At 40.9% G+C, this 19,750-nt stretch overlaps 1 protein-coding gene across 3 annotated transcripts in view; it reads left to right on the forward strand.

The window, feature by feature from the left end:
• immp2l (inner mitochondrial membrane peptidase subunit 2) overlaps positions 1-19,750 on the forward strand; it is a 162,195-nt gene that overhangs the window by 126,791 nt on the left and 15,654 nt on the right. For 2 of the 3 annotated variants that reach the window (XM_029697041.1, XM_029697042.1), the window contains exon 6: positions 9,945-11,927. The exons of the other annotated variant lie outside the window; for it this stretch is intronic. In XM_029697041.1, coding sequence (XP_029552901.1) covers positions 9,945-10,085 — 141 coding nt within the window. In that variant the 3' untranslated portion in view covers positions 10,086-11,927. Of the gene's footprint in view, positions 1-9,944; positions 11,928-19,750 lie in introns of those variants that run through there. 3 annotated transcript variants of the gene reach the window in all.

Raw genomic sequence — 19,750 nt, forward strand, 5'->3', positions numbered from 1 at the left:
CACAATTGGCCCAGTGTCGTCCGGGTTAGGGGAGGGTTTGGCCGCCAGGGATGTCCTTGTCCCATCGCGCACTAGCGACTCCTGTGGCGGGCCGGGCACAGTGCACGCTGACACGGTCGCCAGGTGCACGGTGTTTCCTCCGACACATTGGTGCGGCTGGCTTTGTGTCAAGAAGCAGTGCGGCTTGGTTGGCTTGTGTTTTGGATGACGCACGGCTCTCTACCTTTGCCTCTCCCAAGTCTGTACTGGAGTTGCAGCGATGAGACAAGACTGTAACTACCAATTGGATACCATGAAATTGGGGAGAAAACGGTAAAAAAAATAAAAAATGTTGTCCGAGATTGAAACAGTAACCAAAGGCGTCTGGGCTTAACGAACGGTCCATTTTATAATAGGATAAGAGCGTCTGCTAAATGACTAAAATGTAAAATGTAAATGTAAATAATGTACAGTGCCTTCAGAAAGTATTCACACCCCTTGACTTTTTCCACAGTTTCTTGTGTTACAAGGTGGGATTTAATTGTCATTTTTTGTCAACGATCTACACAAAATACTATAGCTGTGTTCGAATACCCATACTGCATTTTATTTTATTTTTTCTTCTTTTATTTAACCTTTATTTAACTAGGCAAGTCAGTTAATAACAAATTCTTATTGACGATGACAGCCTAGGAACAGCGGGTTATAACTGCCTTGTTCAGGTGTAGAACGACTGATTTTTATCTTATCAGCTCGAAGTTTCAATCTAGCAACCTTTCGGTTACTGGCCCAAAGCTCTAACCACTAGGCTACCTGCCGCCCCAGTATATGCTACATACTATATACTATAGAGGTTGACCGGTTAGGTCCGATTTTAAGTTTTCATAACAAATGGTAATCGGCATTTTTGGACGCCGATTATGGCCGATTACATTGCAAACCACGAGGAGACTACGTGGCAGGCTGTGACCACCTGTTACGCGAGTGCAACAAGGACCCAAGGTAAGTTGCTAGCTAGCATTGAACTTATCTTATAAAAAACAATCAATCTTAACATAATCAGTAGTTAACTACACATGGTTGATGATATTACTAGTTTAACTAGCTTGTCCTGCGTTGCAAATAATCAATGCGGTGCCTGTTAATTTATCATCGAATCACAGCCTACTTCCTCAAACGGGGGATGATTTAACAAGCGCATTCGCGAAAAAAGCACAATCGTTGCACCAATGAACCTAACCATAAACATCAATTTCTTGCTTAAAATCAATACACAAGTATATATTTTTTAAACCTGCATATTTAGTTAAAAGAAATTCATGTTAGTAGGCAATATTAACTAGGGAAATTGTGTTGCTTCTCTTGCGTTCAGTGCAAGTCAGAGTATATGCAGCAGTTTGGCCCACCTGGCTCGTTGCGAACTGTGTGAAGACCATTTCTTCTTAACAAAGACCGTAATTAATTTGCCAGAATTTTACATAATTATGACATAACATTGAAGGTTGTGCAATGTAACAGCAATATTTAGACTTAGGGATGCCACCCGTTAGATAAAATACGGAACGGTTCTGTATTTCACTGAAAGAATAAAAGTTTTTTTGAAATTATAGTTTCCATATTTGACAATATTAATGACCTAAGGCTCGTATTTCTGTGTGTTTATTATAATCAAGTCTATGATTTGATATTTGATAGAGCAGTCTGACTGAGCGGTGGTAGGCACCAGCAGTCTCGTAAGCATTCATTCAAACAGCACTTTCCTGCGTTTGCCAGCAGCTCTTAGCAATGCTTGAAGCACAGCGCTGTTTATGACTTCAAGCCTATCAACTCCCGAGATTAGGCTGGCAATACTAAAGTGCCTATAAGAACATCCAATAATTATAGGTATATCAAATACAAATGGTATAGAGAGAAATAGTCTTGTAATTACAACCTAAAACTTCTTAACTGGGAATATTGAAGACTCATGTTAAAAGGAACCACCAGCTTTCATATGTTCTCATGTTCTGAGCAAGGCACTTAAACATTAGCTTTTTTACATGGCACATATTGCACTTTTACTTTCTTCTCCAACACTGTGTTTTTGCATTATTTAAACCAAATTGAATGTGTTTCATAATTTGTTTGAGACTAAATAGATTTTATTTATGTATTATATTAAGTTAAAATAAAAGTGCTCATTGTTCATTCAGTATTGTAGTAATTGTCATTATTTTATATATATATAAAATAATGTGTGTGTGTATATATATATATATTTCATATATATATATATATATTTCATATATATATATATATATATATATATATATATATATATATATATATATATATGAAATATATATATGAAATATATATATGAATGAAACGGCTGATTAATCGGTATCGGCATAGCATGTCTGCTTGTGGAGTCAAGGTGGTCTACAGTTTTCTACCCTCTGGTTGCACATGTGACATGCTGGTAGAAATGAGGTAAACCGGATTTAAGTTTGCCTGCATTAAAGACCCCTGCCACTAGGAGCGCCGCTTCTGGATTAGCATTTTCTTGTTTGCTTAGGGCTTTATACAGCTCGTTGAGTGCGGTCTTAGTGCCAGCATCGGTTTGTAGTGGTAAATAGACAGCTACAAATAATACAGATGAGAACTCTTGGTAGATAATGTGGTCTACAGCTTATCATGAGGTACTCTACCTCAGGCGAGCAATACCTCGAGACTACTTTAATATTAGACATCGCGCACCAGCAGGCATTGACAAATACACACCCCCCCGCCCCTCGTTTTACCAGACATAGCTACTCTGTCCTGCCGATGCACGGAAAACACAGCCAGCTGTATATTATCCATACCGTTTTTAATGTCCTGTTGGTAGGATAGTCTCAACCGTAGATCGAGTTTGTTTTCCAGTGATTGCCAATAGAATGGATGGTAGTGGCGATTTACTCACTCATCTCCGAATCCTGACCTTTTCCCCTCTGTATCTCTGCCTTTTCTTCATGCGAATGACAGGGATTTATTCTGATGTCCAGAAGCTCTTTTTGGTCATAAGAGACGGTAGCAGCAACTTTATGTACAAAATAAGTTAAACAATGTGAAAAACAATTTACAAAATAGAACAGTTGGTTAGGGGCCCGTAAAACGGCAGCCATCCCCTCCGGCGCCGTTATAGGGTATTGTGTGTAGGCTTGTGACAAAACAATCTCAATTGAATACATTTTAACTTCAGGCTGTAACACAACAAAATGTGGAAAAAGTGAAGGGGTGTGAATACTTTCTGAAGGCATAAAAATATATATTTTTTGTGAAATGTAAATCCTGTCTTGATTTACATTTCACAAAAAGTGTGTTCCACAGACGTGAAAGCTTCTTTGTTACTAAAATATACGCGGAACAACCAAAGAGGAAGAAATGTTCCAATTTTCTGTTGTGTTGACTTAATTTTAAATGGGTGCGCTGAACCTTATTTTGCTGCTAAATATAAGTGTATTTCTCACCAGGAAGTGAATTAACATGCCTCTCAGTACTTACCTGCCACTCCCTCGCTTTCTTTCTTTCTCTCTCTTCTATCCCTCTCTTTCGCTATCTCTTCTGTCCCTCTTTCTTCTCCCTCTCCAACTCCCCCTTTCTCTCTTTCTCTCTCTCCCCTCTCTCTCTTTTTTTCTCTCTCTCCAACCCCCCCTTCTCTCTTTCTCTTGCTCTCTCTCTTTCGCTTTGTTATTTATACTTGTCTAAAACCCCATAGGCTCTTTGGGCTCCCTGGAGAGCCAGGTGCTGTATAAAGTGCTGCGTGAGATGAAGTCGCTGAGTGAGCTGTCAGGTTGGATAGACCTAAACAAATATCACAGTCATACCTTTTTGCCAAAATCAGATTATGTCTTGTAGCTTGAAATATGCTGAATGCCTGAAATGGTGTTCAACGGTTGCTTGGCATACAGGTTTTGGGAATACAAACAACAAAAATAAATGTAACTTTATTGTATTGCGGGGCTTCAATGTCTTACTCTTTTCCAGGTCACAGATTTCTCAGCGGCATTTAAAATGACATTTAAAACTAAAATCTAAAAAGCAAGCATATTCGTCGTCCAGATCAAGTCAATAGATGGCATAGTGATTATCACCCACCCAGCAACAGCAATAAGCTTGTGAGTTGTGTACCAAATCCATTCCTATATGACAACGTTTAGTGGCTCTTTTCTCACTCCCAGTCTCTAAACTAAGCCTTCTGAGGAAGGAAGGAGAAGTGTTGGTATTCTGGAGCCATTTGTCAGATACCCCTGATGTCTTCAAGGCCGTAACACTCATTTCTCTTGTGTGAGGGACCGAGTGGACAAGCTAGTTTAGCCTTCTACGCTCCCTCGCCTCACTCCCACAGCCTTGAAATGTTATTTGAAGATTATATTGTGTATTTATGAAAGCCTTGGCATCCGTCTCCAGTCCTTTGTGTGTCGGATTTTTTTTTTAATGCACCTAAACACTTTGCTTTTGTCTTTCTATATCATTATCCCAAAATGGCTGATTGATACAGTGCCTTCAGAAAGTATTCATACCCTTTGACTTATTCCTCATTTTGTTGTCTTACAGCCTGAATTCAAAATGGATTAAATAGATAAACACAATAACCCATAATGACAAAGTGAAAACATATTTTTTGAAATGTTTGCAAGTTAATTGAAAATGGGGAATTGGGATTCCTGGGAAAATGTTGTCAGAGGTTGCAACAGTAACCAAGGGGGTCGGGCTTAGTGAAGGGTCTCTCTCTCCCCTCTTTCTCTTCTCTCTCCCCTCTCTTTCTCTTCTCTCTCCCATCTCGCTCTGCTCTCTCTCTCGCTCTCCCGTCCGTCCTCTCCTATTCCTCTCTCTGCTCTCTCCCATCCGTCTTCTTATTCCTCCCTCATTTACCCTCTCCCTCCTTCTTCCCTCCGTCCCCATGTCATCTCTCTCCCTCCTCTCCCCCTCTTCTCACCCACCTTTGTCTGTTGACTCTCTCCCCTCCATCACCCTCTTTCCCTCCTTCACCATATCCATTTCTTTCTACCCCTCCCTCACTCTCCCCCTTCTGTCTCCCTCCTCCCCCCTCCATTCTCTCTCCTTCATTCCCTCCCTCCCCGTCTTCTCATTTCTCTCCTCTTTCCCACCTCCAAAGACAGGATATTGACACAGGCAACACAGACAGACAGGCAGGCAGATATACGCACGCAGACAGACACAGACACATACAGTTTTAAATCCCCCCCCCCCCCCCCCCCCCCAAATGAACCAATATTTACTTCTGAATTAATTCTAACAAGGCTCTTGGTTTCTAGAACTGCAAGACCCATTGTATCCAATGGAGGTTTCAAATGCTTTTGCGTCGATTGACTTCAAATTTTATTTGGAGCGTCATGACGGTCCCGCGGTCTGCAGGAAGAGAATGAAGCACCATGTTGAGGATGAATTAAGCCATTTCCTGTATCCACAGTAAGCTGAACCTCAACAGAGGAGAGCATCCCCATAAGGTCACGGTGGGTTGTGTGGAAGGACGGTTAGCTAGCTCAGTTGCAGTCCACAGGGGGCGTCATGGTTATGTGAGGGCTGTAGGTAATTATTTTCCATGGATAAAAGGCCTTGTTCTCTGTGGGACCTAGTTTTCACTTTGAAGAGTTGAAATTGGTTGACACTCATCATTTCCCATTGACTGGAAATGTATTGACATAAGGATCAAGCCTGTGACCCTCATTTTCCCATTGAATGCAATGGATTGACGTAAGTGTCAATTGGTTGAAGCTCATATTTTCTCATTGAATGCAATGTATTGACATAAGCATCAACCCTCTGAAACATCTTTTCCCATTGAATGCAGTGAATTGACGTAGGCGTCAATTGGGTGACACTTACCTTTTTCGCATCGACTGCGATGTATTGACGTAAGCGGCAACCTTGTGACGCTCTTCTTTTCCCGTTGAACGCAGTGTAGGGAAACGTTCTGAATGGACATATGCCTACAGGAAGAATCTGCAAACTCACTCGCGCACACCCCTGTAAATGCACCCGTCAATCAAAGCCGGCCAGCGTGTGTCAGACACGAGCAAATATTTATCCTTTCCTTAATAAAATGTGTTTTAAAACAACCTTATGTTTTCAAGAAAGTAGGCTACAAGATAATGAATCGACAAGTAAGGTATGAAGGGGATGGTTTATACTACAAGTAAAAGAAACATGCCCATAGCCTATTTATCAGTGATGCTGATTACCGAGGGGGGAGGGTGTTGGAAAGATTGTTCAAGTACTGTGAGGAACTATTACAATTTGAATGGATGTTTAAATAAAATGTTAAAAATGTGTGTGTATGTATATATATATGTGTGTGTGTGTGTGTGTGTGTGTGTGTGTGTGTGTGTGTGTGTGTGTGTGTGTGTGTGTGTGTGTGTGTGTGTGTGTGTGTGTGTGTGTGTATAATATATATATATATATAAACGGACTTCCTACATTTTGACATTTGTGAGAAGCGGGCCAGGTGCTTCTGTGTGTGCTCAGGCGCACGTGCGCTCCATCAGCATTAACACGGGCAGATAAACCAGACCCATTGCTCACATGGAGCGTGTAAATGATGGTATGAAATAAACCGAGACTTGTTTCTCACAAGTGTCTCAGGTTGTGAGGCTCTGCAAATAATGTTTCCACTCCGAGAATGTGAATGGCATGTGACACTAATTAATACATGCATTAAGAGAAATGAACGTAACCAAATGACAGAGAATAATGGTAAATTGTCTTTTTTTACAAATGGTTGGCTACGGCATGGGCATTCATAAAAGTCCATTGCGGGCCGACACTGTATAGCCCAGGCTACTGTTTTACTTTGCAGGGATAGGGGGGCAGCGTGTCTGCCGGGGCCTGATCAGCGTTGATTAGTGTATGCAGTCGGTATCAAATTATACCATGCCAGGTTCGAGAGAATGGTCCATTTGACACAACATTAGTGCATTATAGGCCTCAGAGCCAGCACAACCTTGTCGACTGCTGTTGATACATCATTCATGAGTAGTCAGACACATCCAACCTTTTTAAAGACCAATTGATTTATTTACTAGCAAGCAATGAAAACATGCATTGTATAAAATCCAGTTTTTACTGAAATGCCATAGCCTATAGCGCTCTACACCCCTGTGCATCTAGCGACTAGCTGCTCAAGCATCAAAGGACAGTTGGAGAGAGGAGGCGATGTAGGAAGTTTCATAGACTAAGTTACCAAAACAATTTGTAATCATTAAACACTCCTGCTATTAGGAAACTTATTTTTTTTTTGTTATCCTAATATGAATGCAGGTAGGCCTATTTTTAAATGGTTTTGACAGTTATTTTATTATCATGATGGTCTTCATCCACAACTATCAGTTACTAGATAATTCAGTCACAGACCCAGTTCCACCCAGCGCAGCGGCAGCCCTGCAGGGTGATGGAAGGGAGATCCCCCCCCCCTTCAGTCTCTGGCTGGGTGCCATTTGGGACGTGACCTTTGTCTCTTCTTGTCTCCTCGCCTCTCCTCTGTGGAATTGAAGTGTTTATGCTGGCTGCTGTGAGGGGAAATTACACTCTGATCCTCAGGCCAGAGCTCAACTCTAAAGCTCTCCTCTCACAATGTGCTGCTGCAAGGGGAGATGACTTGATTTACACTGAACAAAAATGTTGGAATGTTGCCCCATTCCACTTCAATGGCTGTGCGAAGTTTCTGAATATTTGTATTTATATATTTCACCTTTATTTGAATTGGAACACACTATCGTACACGTCGATCCAGAGCATCCCAAACATGCTCAACGGGTGACAATGCCTGGTGAATATACAGGCCATGGAAGAACTGGGACATGTTCAGCTTTCAGGAATTGTGTACAGATCCCTGTGACAAGGGGCAGTGCATTATCATGCTGAAACGTGAGGTGATGGCGGCGGATCAATAGCACGACAACGGGCCTCAGGATCTCGCCACAGTATCTCTGTGCATTTAAATTGCCATCGAAAAAATGCAATGGTGTTTGTTTTCCGTAGCTTATGCCTGCCCATACCATAACCACACCGCCACCATGAAGCACTCTGTTCACAACGTTGACATCAGCAAACCATTCGCCCACACGACGCCATAGATGCTGTCTGAAATCTGCCCGGTACAGTTGAAACCGGGATCCATCCGTGAAGAACACACTTCTCCAGTGTGCCAGTGGCCATCAAAGGTGAGCATTTGCCCACTGAAGTCGGTTACGACGCCGAACTGCAGTCAGGTCAAGAAACTGGGGAGGACGACAAGCACTCAGATGAGCTTCCCTGAGACGGTTTGTGCAGAACTTCTTCGGTTGTGCAAACCCACAGTTTCATCAGCTGTCCGGGTGGCTGGTCTCAGACGATCCCGCAGGTGAAGAAGCCGATGTGAAGTTCCTGGGCTGGCGTGGTTACACGTGGTCTGCGATTGTGAGGCAGGTTGGACGTACTGCCAAATTCTCAAAAAAAACATCGGAGGCTGCTCATGGCAGAGAAATTACTATATTCTCTGGCAACAGCTCTAGTGGACATTCCTACAGTCAGCATGCCAATTGCATGCTCCTTCAAAACTTGAGACATCTGTGGCATTGTGTTGTGACAAAACTGCACATTTTAGAGTCGCCTTTTTTTGTTCCCAGCACAAGGTGCACCTGTGTAATGATCATGCTATTTAATCAGCTTCTTAAAATGCCACACCTGTCAGGTGGATGGATTATCTTGGCAAAGGAGAAATTCTCACTAACGGGGATGTAAACAAATTTGTACACAAAATCTGAAAGAAATCAGCTTTTTGTACATATGGTAAATGTATAGCATCTTTTTATTTCAGCTAATGAAACATGTGACCAACACTTTACATGTTGCGTTTATTTTTCTGTTCAGTGTATTAGGGGAATATTGAAAGAAGGTTCTGTAATGGAATGTATCTCATGGAATGGTACTGGATCTCTGTCTGTTGTATATTATGTCTGGTAGTACAATATATTTGGAAATACTGACCAAATTGATTGATTTATTTTTCTGTGCCAATACCCGGGAATGAAGCATGGACCAAATGTATTTTTAAGGGAATATTACTTAATCTATTTATCAGCCAGGAACTAGTGTAGTTCAATTGAAGTAGAGAAGAATACATGAATCCATTCATTTCATTGTATTTCAATCTTGACATGCCAGAATTAAGGTATTGTATTAGTAGTTTAAATGTTTTTTTTCAATTATCCATGGCCAGAGGCCTATGTTGTGTTGACATCACCCCCCAGGACATGTATTACCAAGGGAGCCAATCAGAAAGGCCTCCTCCTCTATCTGAGTCTGAAAAGGCACCCGATTCCCTATATCGTAGTGTGCTATTTAAGGAATAGGGTGCCATTTCGTACTCACTGACAAAGCCCTGAGGCATGAGCCAAACTCAGCCTTACCTTCAAGAAGAACAGAATAATGGTGTTTCTCATTTGTAAATAACAGGCCTTTTGAAAGATAAGCATCATTAATTGGTATTGGTCAGTGTGTTTTGTGCTAACCGCTTAATTGACATAGACGTGATTGTCTGGGAAAACAATAACAAACCTTTGCAGTCGGTCCAACATTTGTTGTTTTTAATGTGCTTAACAGTCCACATATTAAAGTCTATTTAACTTATGTCGTGACGTCACAGCTAAAATAATAATTAAATCAATTCCATCTTAAAAAATAACACTTCTTTTTTTTTCTTTTTTTTTGAATCATTTTCCTTACACATTTTTGTCATATCAGAGGCCCCCAGTTTCCATGTTATATTTGTCTTGAAAAAGATGGCCAGCACTATTCACAATGGACAAGTTTCGGCCATCAAGCCTTCTGCAGCCATGTTATTAACGCCATGGAACTGCCCCTTTATTCTAATGATCACTTAGAATGAGCGATAGCATAGTTCTTTGACCAGGGTCTTCTCCTCCCGCTGTTCCTCTCCGCAGGTGTCCCTGGGGTTGGTCCACGGGCGTGCCTCCCACATCATCTGGCCGCCCAATCGGTGGCAGAGGATCGAGCCGTCCCTCCCCCCTGAGCGGAAGCCCTTGTTGAACTGGCACGGGGACACAACAGAGGAGGAGGACTGAGGAGAGGCCTGCTCATGGCTGTATACATACTGTACCTACCTACACTCTCTCTCTCTCTCTCTCGCTCTGTCATACAGTACATGTGAAAATGTCATAATCCTTTGATGTGGCATAGTTATGATATCTCTTTGTTGTTAAGAAGCTGAATATGTCAATGGATCAGATACCCATTACCCATACAGTTGCGGCCAAATATATTGGCACCCTTGCACGTTTCTTAAATAATTGCCTATTTCTTCTACAATACGTTGAAAAATTAAAAATAAAGTTTGGTCTCCACACCTTGTTTTTTGATATTCAACATTGCAGAACCTATTTTATTTTTGTAAATATAAGTTTAACATTTTTATTTACAAAAATAAAGACCAATGGCATGGACACAATTATTGCCACCTCGGAGCTGGTACTTGGTTGCACAGCCTTGGTTGCACAGCCTTGGTTGCACAGCCTTTGTCGTAGATAACTGCCAAGAAATGCTTCTTGTAGACATCATGAGCTTGCTGCACACTTCTACTGTTTTCACCTCTCGCCATAGGTTATGGATGTGATTCAGATCTGGACTCTTCACTGGCCACTCCAGAACAGTCCAGATTTCTTCTTAAACCTTTCCAGGGTGATTGCTATGTATGTTTGGGGTTGTTGTCCTACTGTGGAAGACAGTTTCTGGACACTGGGTTGAACATTGCACTCCAAAACATCCTTGATAATCTGCTGATTTCATGTCTTGCACACATTCAAGGCACCCAGTACAAAGCAACCCCACATCATTATTGAACCTCCTCCATAATTGATTTTAGTTGTTGGTAAACATAGGAAGACCCCACTGCTGAAAGAGACAAGTAAGCCTGATTGAACTTCTCAAAAACCCACCTAAACAACGCTAAATCCTGGGGGGTGAATGCTCTGTGGACCAATGAAACAGAATTAGAGTTCTTTGGCAATACAGATCAGCGTTCGGTTTACTGGCCTCCAAATGAATCGTTCAATGAAAAAAGAACCCTCCCTACAATGAAAGATAAGGGAGGTTTGATAATGCTGTGGTGTTGCTTTGCTGGTACTGGGGACCTTGACCGTGCACAATGACATGAAATCAGCAGATGATCAGGTTTGTTGTGGTCCAATGTTCAATCCCGTGTCCAAAAACTGGTTCTCCGTTGAAGGTTGTGTCTTCCAGCAGGACAACGACCCCCAACGCACATCAAAAAGCACCCAGGAATGGTTAAGAAGAGATGCTGGACTGTTCTGGAGTGGCCAGCGAAAAGTACAGATCTGAATTACATCCAAAAGCTACGGCGAGGTCCAATATGGCGAGCTGTTGGTAAACGGCACCAATCAAATGTTGAATAATTACAGCAGTTTGCTTCTGAAAAGTGGGCCATATTGCTAGTAGAAAGGTACAGAAAGCTCATTTATGGTTAAAAGAAGCGTTTGTCTACAGTTATCTTGGCCAAAGGTTGTGCAGGTACTAGCTACAGAGTGCCAATAATTTTGTCCATGCAATTTGTCTTTGTTTTCTACATTAAAATTGTAAATTTTATGTTTACAAAAATAAAATAGTTCTGCAATATTGAAAATCTAATAAGTTGACAAAACATTTTTTTTATGTCCTTATTTTAGAAGAAATAGGGAATTATTTAATTAAGAAAAGTATGAAACTGTCTGTGGCCAATTGTTAAAATAATAAAAAAATATATATATAATAAAAAATTGCAACCATGTAATGTGAACAACTGAACGCTGAGATATATATTTCTGTATTGTGTTATCAGAATTTCAGACTAGTGCAGTACCATGTTATTAAATGTATGGAAAGATTAAACTAAAACTGTTTGGGCTTTGAAGGAGACTGTGGCATGAAAGGCTGATTGAAACTACCTGATTTATAGATTGAACACTTGATACAGTTGAAGTCGGAAGTTTACATACACTTAGGTTGGAGTCATTAAAACTCGTTTTTCAACCACTCCACAAATGTCTTGTTAACAAACTATAGTTTTGGCAAGTCGGTTATTAGTAATTTTTCCAACAATTATTTACAAGCAGATTATTTCGCTTATAATTCACTGTATTACAATTCCAGTGGGTCAGAAGTTTACATTAAGTTGACTGTGCCTTTAAACAGCTTGGAAAATTCCAGAAAATGATGTCATGGCTTTAGAAGCTTCTGACTGGCTAATTGACTTCTTTTGAGTCAATTGGAGGTGTACCTGTGGATGTATTTCAAGGCCTACCTTCAAACTCAGTGCCTCTTTGCTTGACATCATGGGAAAATCAAATGAAATCAGCCAAGACCTCAGAAAAATGATTGTAGACCTCCACAAGTCTGGTTCATCCTTGGGAGCAATTTCCAAATGCCTGAAGGTACCACGTTCATCTGTACAAACAATAGTATGCAAGTATAAACACCATGGGACCACGCAGCCATCATACCACTCAGGAAGGAGACACGTTCTGTCTCCTAGAGATGTACGTACTTTGGTGCGAAAGTGCAAATCACTCCCAGAACAACAGCAAAGGACCTTGTGAAGATGCTGGAGGAAACAGGTACAAAAGTATCTATATCCACAGTAAAATTAGTTCTATATCGACATAACCTGAAAGGCTGCTCAACAAGGAAGAAGCCACTACTCCAAAACCGCCATAAAGCCAGACTACGGTTTGTAACTGCACATGGGTACAAAGACCGTACTTTTTGGAGAAATGTCCTCTGGTCTGATGAAACAAAAATAGAACTGTTTGGCCATAATGACCATCGTTATGTTTAGAGGAAAAAGGGGGAAGCTTGCAAGCCGAAGAACACCATCCCAACCGTGAAGGACGGGTGTGGCAACATCATGTTGTGGTAGTGCTTTGCTGCAGGAGAGACTGGTGCGCTTCACAAAATAGATGGCTTAATGAGAAAAGAAAATTATGTGGATATATTGAAGCAACATCTCAAGACATCAGCCAGGAAGTTAAAGCTTTGCACAAATGGGTCTTCCAAATGGACAATGACCCCAACCATACTTCCAAAGTTGTGGCAAAATGGCTTAAGGACCACAAAGTCAAGGTACTGGAGTGGCCATCACAAAGCCCTGACCTCAATCCTATAGAAAATTTGTGGGCAGAACTGAAAAAGCGTGTGCGAGCAAGGAGGCCTACAAACCTGACTCAGTTACACCAGCTCTGTCAGGAGGAATGGGCCAAAATTCACCCAACTTATTGTGGGAAGCTTGTGGAAGGCTACCCGAAACGTTTGACCCAAGTGAAACAATTTAAAGGCAATGCTACCAAATAGTAATTGAGTATGTAAACTTCTGACCCACTGGGAATGTGATGAAAGAAATAAAAGTTGAAATAAATAATTCTGACATTTCACATTCTTAAAATAAAGTGGTGATCCTAACTGACCTAAAACAGGGAATTTTTACTAGGATTAAAATACCGGAATTGTGAAAAATGGAGTTTAAATATATTTGGCTGAGGTGTATGTAAACTTCCGACTTTAAACTGTATATGCACTTCATATTTGATAATTACTTGAAACATGGCCTACATCAGTGATGTGCGGTGAAGTTATCATCAAAGCCAGATTTACTCAGATATTAACCCTGACGAAGTTCACCATACAGCAGATAGCTCCAACAACCAGAGTGACATAAGCTATTAACTGAAATTGGCAAATATTTCCACCATATATAAATAACAATGTAGCCAAGATACACAAGCGATAGCGGCATATTTCATATCATCTGACAAAATGACACACTGCTCAGCTCAGCTCAGCCATAGCAGGCATGCACAGTTCTAACTGATAGGTGGCACTAAAATACCAATATGGACACATTTCATCAGAATAATTTGCAACGCGAACTTCATAGCCTTTCACAATGGATTTACAATTCTTTCAATGCACACGTAAACACACACACACATAATAAAACTGAAGTGTTATTACACACATATATAATCAATAAGGTTCTAATGAAATTTCTATATCAACAATCGAAATGACTGAAAAATGCAGTTCAAAACTTGTGTCTCATCAAAACGAAATTCAAGCTTCATAAATCGAATGCATCATTGGGATGTTGTTCGTAAATCCAAACCATACAGCTAGACCGCTTTAGGAAATTAAATGCACATATTAAAGACACTAAAGTATAGGCAATGGTCGAAAATGAGGAAGTAAGCTACAAATGAAAATCTTTCGCTCATATGATAGCCTACAGGTTAACTCCATGATGCTGAATGGACAGCAGCACTATTCTCTCTTTCATTCAACGGTAGCCTAACCCACCAAAAAAATCTAAATGAGGCCTACTTGTAAATTAAGTACATCAGGGTGAACCTCTCGGTGACAGCGTTGAAGTCTTTATTCCTTTTAAGTTTGAAAATCTCAGTTGACATGAGGGCCTAGGATGGCGCTGTTGTACTTCCCCAACACTCCCATAATCCACCAAGGCCGCAGCTTGTTTGTCATCGCACACATCATCATCATTCCAAAAACGGCTCCTTGACTTCGCTTTTAGCCACAATGCAAAATCATAAAGGTCTGGCCTTTGTAGTGTCTAGTGGTTGTCTCATCTACTGCAACAAATGTGGCTGCATTAATCTCATCTTCAATGTCTTTTCGAATCACATCCCTGACTGCTTCAATGAAATCATACTGTATTCTGTTTGATGTACCTGGAAACACAGTGGAAGTCTCAAGTGTCTAGCTAACCTTTTGCCTTTTTCAGCAAAGGTATCTAATAACTCTACAAGGTTGCCACGATTACATGAGCTTGTACTCGCATCATTACCACAAAATGCTAATTCTTGTTTCCCTAGGTAGCATGTTACTGTAATAAGGTCCTTCAAAATCTCAGTTTTGCCCAGCAAACAGAGGAGGTCCTGAGGACATTCAGCAACGTTTTCTCTGGGGGATCTTTGTGTAGTTCCTTGTAAGTTACCAGGACGTCACTGAGGGCCATGTCAGGACCTTTTCAGGACATTCTTAGTCCTTAGGACATTGCGTGATGGTCCCTAGAGACCTTTTTTAATTTCCCGGTTTGTCCCGAGACATTTTTAAGACGTTCTTGGGATGTTGTGTCATGGTCCCCTAGAGGTTTTGTCTAGTTACCGGTTTGTCCCGGGGAGGTTTTTGGCACGTTCTTTGGACGTTGTGTCATGGTCCCCAGAACATTCTTAGGATGTTGTCCTGGTCCCCTGGAGGTTTTTGTCACGTGATCGTCCTAGGTTTTCCAAACCATTATAAGTCAGGTACTGAAATGGTATGTGGGTTTTAAGGTAAGTGGTACGCTGTTCAACTAAAATAGTGTCAATCTTTAATCAAGGACAATATGATTACATTTGGCATGATCACTTAGTACTGTCTTTTCCATATGACCCCACCTGGGACTTGAACTCATAACATCTGTATTTGGGTTATGCTGATCTTTCACAAAGTCTGTACAATTTCAGAAGTCCACTACACATTCATTACCTATAATACATCTCTGCACAGATGGCAAAAGAATGCCATCTGCACTGCTATTTTAGTTATCAGTTAATCAAACTATTCGTAGGATAAATAAAGGGGGCATATAAGCAGACAATGAAAGTTCTTACAATATTAAATTACATTACTCTAAAACAGACTATAGGCTACATGTGCATCACTAAGTCAGAACAGTAAGCTAAGTTATGAGGGGAAAGGGACCACATTATTAGGGTGAGGAACATGGGTTAATAACAGCTTACTACATAACATACACTTAGTATTACTTTCTTAGCTACAGTATATATATCACCCTGGCATATTACATCATTTATGCAGCAGAATACAATACATTTTTGGACTCATATTTGTGCTGTGCTCACTTGAACAGGAAGATGGTGCGGTGGTCCTTGTGGGCAAATTCATGAAACCTTGTCATCAAAGTCTGGCATTCTCTGGATTTATGGTGCTTTCAAGACAACTGGGAACTCTGAAAAAAAACAAGGTTGAATCATGACATCGGTGATCTTCAGGTCGGAGCTCTAGAAAGAGGCCAGAGTTTCCGACTTGGAATTCCGAGTCGGATGACAATTGAAAACGTATTTTCCCTCGTTTTTTTTCCCAAGTTCACAGTTGTCTTGAACTAACTCTATCCTGAGATTTCCCAGTTCAGAGTTTCCAGTTGTTTTGAACATGGCAAAAGTCATGCTGGATTTGTAGGAATCCCAATGTATTCAACCTTTTCTGGTACCTGGTGTTGCTTGTGAATTTTAACCCCTTTAAGCTTTGAAAGGAGACCCTTAATCAATCAAATGTATTTATAAAGCCCTTTTTACATCAGCAGATGTCAAAAAGTGCTATACAGAAACCCAGCCTAAAACCTCAAACATCAAGTAACGCAGATGTAGAAGCACAGACATGGACCCAGACTTGGACCAAACACACTCTCCACTGAATAGCAGGCAAGGGAAGCAAAATAGGGATTGCTTTGCAATGCTTGCAGTTAGCCACTGATTCCTTCCAAACCACTCGTTTAATTTCATTTTCCAACTCGTTGTGTAATGTTTATGTTCAATGGCCGATGAGCACCGATACGTTTTATCTATAATTTCTCTTCATATGACAAGGTTTGAAAAGTATTTGCCAGTAGGTTGTCGATGTGATTTATGATGACTAGGGGGATTGAACTTTCAAGCTCTCCCTGTAGATTTTGCGGGGACGTAGTGTCCCCATGAGTGACAGAACACTGAGCCAATCACGGCGCAACTAGAGAAGATTACCAACCCCTACACTCTGTATTTCCTGCTGGCTCACCCCACCACCACAGAAAGCACTGAGCTAGGCTGAAACACCTGCAGTTTGGAGCTGTCTTACTCAAGAAAACAAAAAAGAGACCATGTTTGTATGCGGCTTTATTAACTCAATATTTAAATGTTTTATATTGTTTACAAACTGATATGTGGCACGTATTAATGCCAAATTACAAGGCAAAACAGGCAACAACAACAACAAAAACTCTCTAAGAGCTTTCAACACCTGGATTGTGCAACGTTTGCCCACTATTCTTTTCAAAATTCTTCCAAGCTCAAATTGGTTGTTGATTATTGCCTGACAGTCTTGTCATAAATTTACTTGAAAATCTAAGTCAAATTGTAACTCGCCCACTAAGGAACATTTACTGTCTTCTTGGTAAGCAACTCCAGTGTAGATGTGGCCTTGTGTTTTAGGTTATCGTCCTGCAGAAAGGTGAATTAATCTCCCAGTGTCTGGTGGAAGCAGACTGAACCAGGTTTTCCTCCATTCCATTTATTTTTTATCCTTAAATTCCCCAGTCCTTAATGATTACAGGCATATCCATAACATGGATGTAGCCACCACTATGCTTGAACATACTGTATGGAGAGTGGTACTTAGTAATGTGTTGTATTGGATTTGCCCCAAACATAACACTTTGTATTCAGAACAAAAAGTTAATTGCTTTGCCCAATTATTTTGCATTATTACTTTAGTGCCTTGTTGCAAACATATATTTTAGGCTTCGCTGGTCTTTGTGGTTGAGTCTGTGTTTGAAATTCACTGCTCGACTGAGGGACCTTACAGTGCATTCGGAAAGTATTCAGACCCCCTGATTTTTTTTCTACATTTTGTTACGTTACAGCCTTATTCTAAAATGACTTAAATAGTTTTTTCCCTCAATCTACACACAATACTCCAAAATAAAAAATAAAAAACAGGTTTAGAAATTTTTGCAAATGTATTAACAATAAAAAACTGAAATATCACATTTACATACGTATTCAGACCCTTTACTCAGTACTTTGTTGAAGCACCTTTGGGAGCGATTACAGCCTTGAGTCTTCTTGGGTATGACGCTACCATCTTGGCACACCTGTATTTGAGGAGTTTCTCAAAAATTTTTCTGCAGATCCTCTCAAGCTCTGTCAGATTGGATGGGGAGTGTCGCTGCACAGCTATTTTCAGGTCTCCAGAGATGTTCGATCGGGTTCAAGTTTGGGATCTGGCTGGGCCACTCAAGGACATTCAGAAACTTGTCCCGAAGCCACTCCTGCGTTGTCTTGGCTGTGTGCTTAGGGTCGTTGTCCTGTTGGAAGGTGAACTTTCACCCCAGTCTGAGCACTCTGGAGCAGGTTTTAATCTAGGATCTCTCTGTATAGTTCTTTGCTCCATTCATCTTTCGCTCAATCCTTTCTAGTCTCCTAGTCCCTACCACTGAAAAACATCCCACAGCATGATGCTGCCACCAACACGCTTCACCGTAGGGATGGTGCCAGGTTTCCTCCAGATGTGACACTTGGCATTCAGGCAAAATAGTTCAATCTTGGTTTTGTCAGACCAGAGCATCTTGTTTCTCATGGTCTGAGAGTCTTTAGGTGCCTTTTGGCAAACTCCAAGCGGGCTGTTGTGCCTTTTACTGAGGAGTGGTTTCCATCTGGCCACTCTACCATAAAGGCCTGATTGGTGGAGTGCTGCAGAGATGGTTGTCCTTCTGGAAGGTTCTCCCAACTCCACAGAGGAACTCTGGAGCTCTCTGAGTGACCATCGGGTTCTTGGTCACCTCCCTGACCAAGGCCTTTCTCCCCCGATTGCTTAGTTTGGCTGGGCGGCCAGCTCTAGGAAGAGTGTTGATGGTTCCAAACTTCTTCCATTTAAGAATGATGGAGGCCACTGTGCTCTTGGGGACCTTCAATGCTGCAGAAATGTGTTGGTACCCTTCCCCAGATCTGTGCCTCGACACAATCCTGCTCGGAGCTCTACGGACAATTCCTTCGACCTCATGCTGTTTTTGCTTTGACATGCACTGTCAACTGTGGGACCTTATATAGACAGGTGTGTGCCTTTCCAAATCATGTCCAATCAATTGAACTTAAAAAACAACAACAAAAAAATATGAGCTGGCACACACCCAGAGAATAGTTTGTGTGGAGGTGCTGACTAACGGCAAATAAACTATCAAAATAAAGAAAGTCACACACTCCATGTATAATCTCCCAACAATTTAATGGGTATTTACCAATATTTCGGCATCACTCTGCCTTCCACAAGGGTAATGTCATGAATACTTGAACCAGGTTATGTAGACACACAGTGCAATTAGTGTAACCAATGACAATAGACTTACCACAGGCGGAACTCCAATCAAGTTGTAGAAACATCTCAAGGATGATCAATGGAAACAGGATGCACCTGAGCTCAATTTCGAGTTTCATAGAAAAGGGTCTGAATACTTATTTAAATAAGGTTTCTATTTGCAACAAATTTGCTAGAATTTCTAAAAACCTGTTTTCTCTTTGTCATTATGGGGTATGGTCTGTAGATTGGTGAGGAACATTTTTAATTTAATCCATTTTAGAATAAGGCTGTATATTAACAAAATGTCGAAAAATTCAAGGGGTCTGAATACTTTCTGAATGCACTGTAATTGCATGTGTGGGTTGCAGAGGTGAGGTAGTCATTCAAAAATCATGTTAAACACTATTATTGCACAGAGTGAGTCCATGCAACTTATTATGTGACTTGTTGAACAGATTTTTTATTTAGGCTTGCCATAACAAAGGGGTTGAATACTTATTGACTCAAGACATTTCAGCTTTGGATTTTTAATTAATTTGTAACATTTTCGTAAAAACATAATTCCAATTTCACATTATGGGTATGTGTGTAGGCCAATTACAAAATATCTAAC

The sequence above is a fragment of the Salmo trutta genome, chromosome 17 (assembly GCF_901001165.1).
Source record: "Salmo trutta chromosome 17, fSalTru1.1, whole genome shotgun sequence".
Lineage (NCBI taxonomy): Eukaryota > Metazoa > Chordata > Actinopteri > Salmoniformes > Salmonidae > Salmo > Salmo trutta.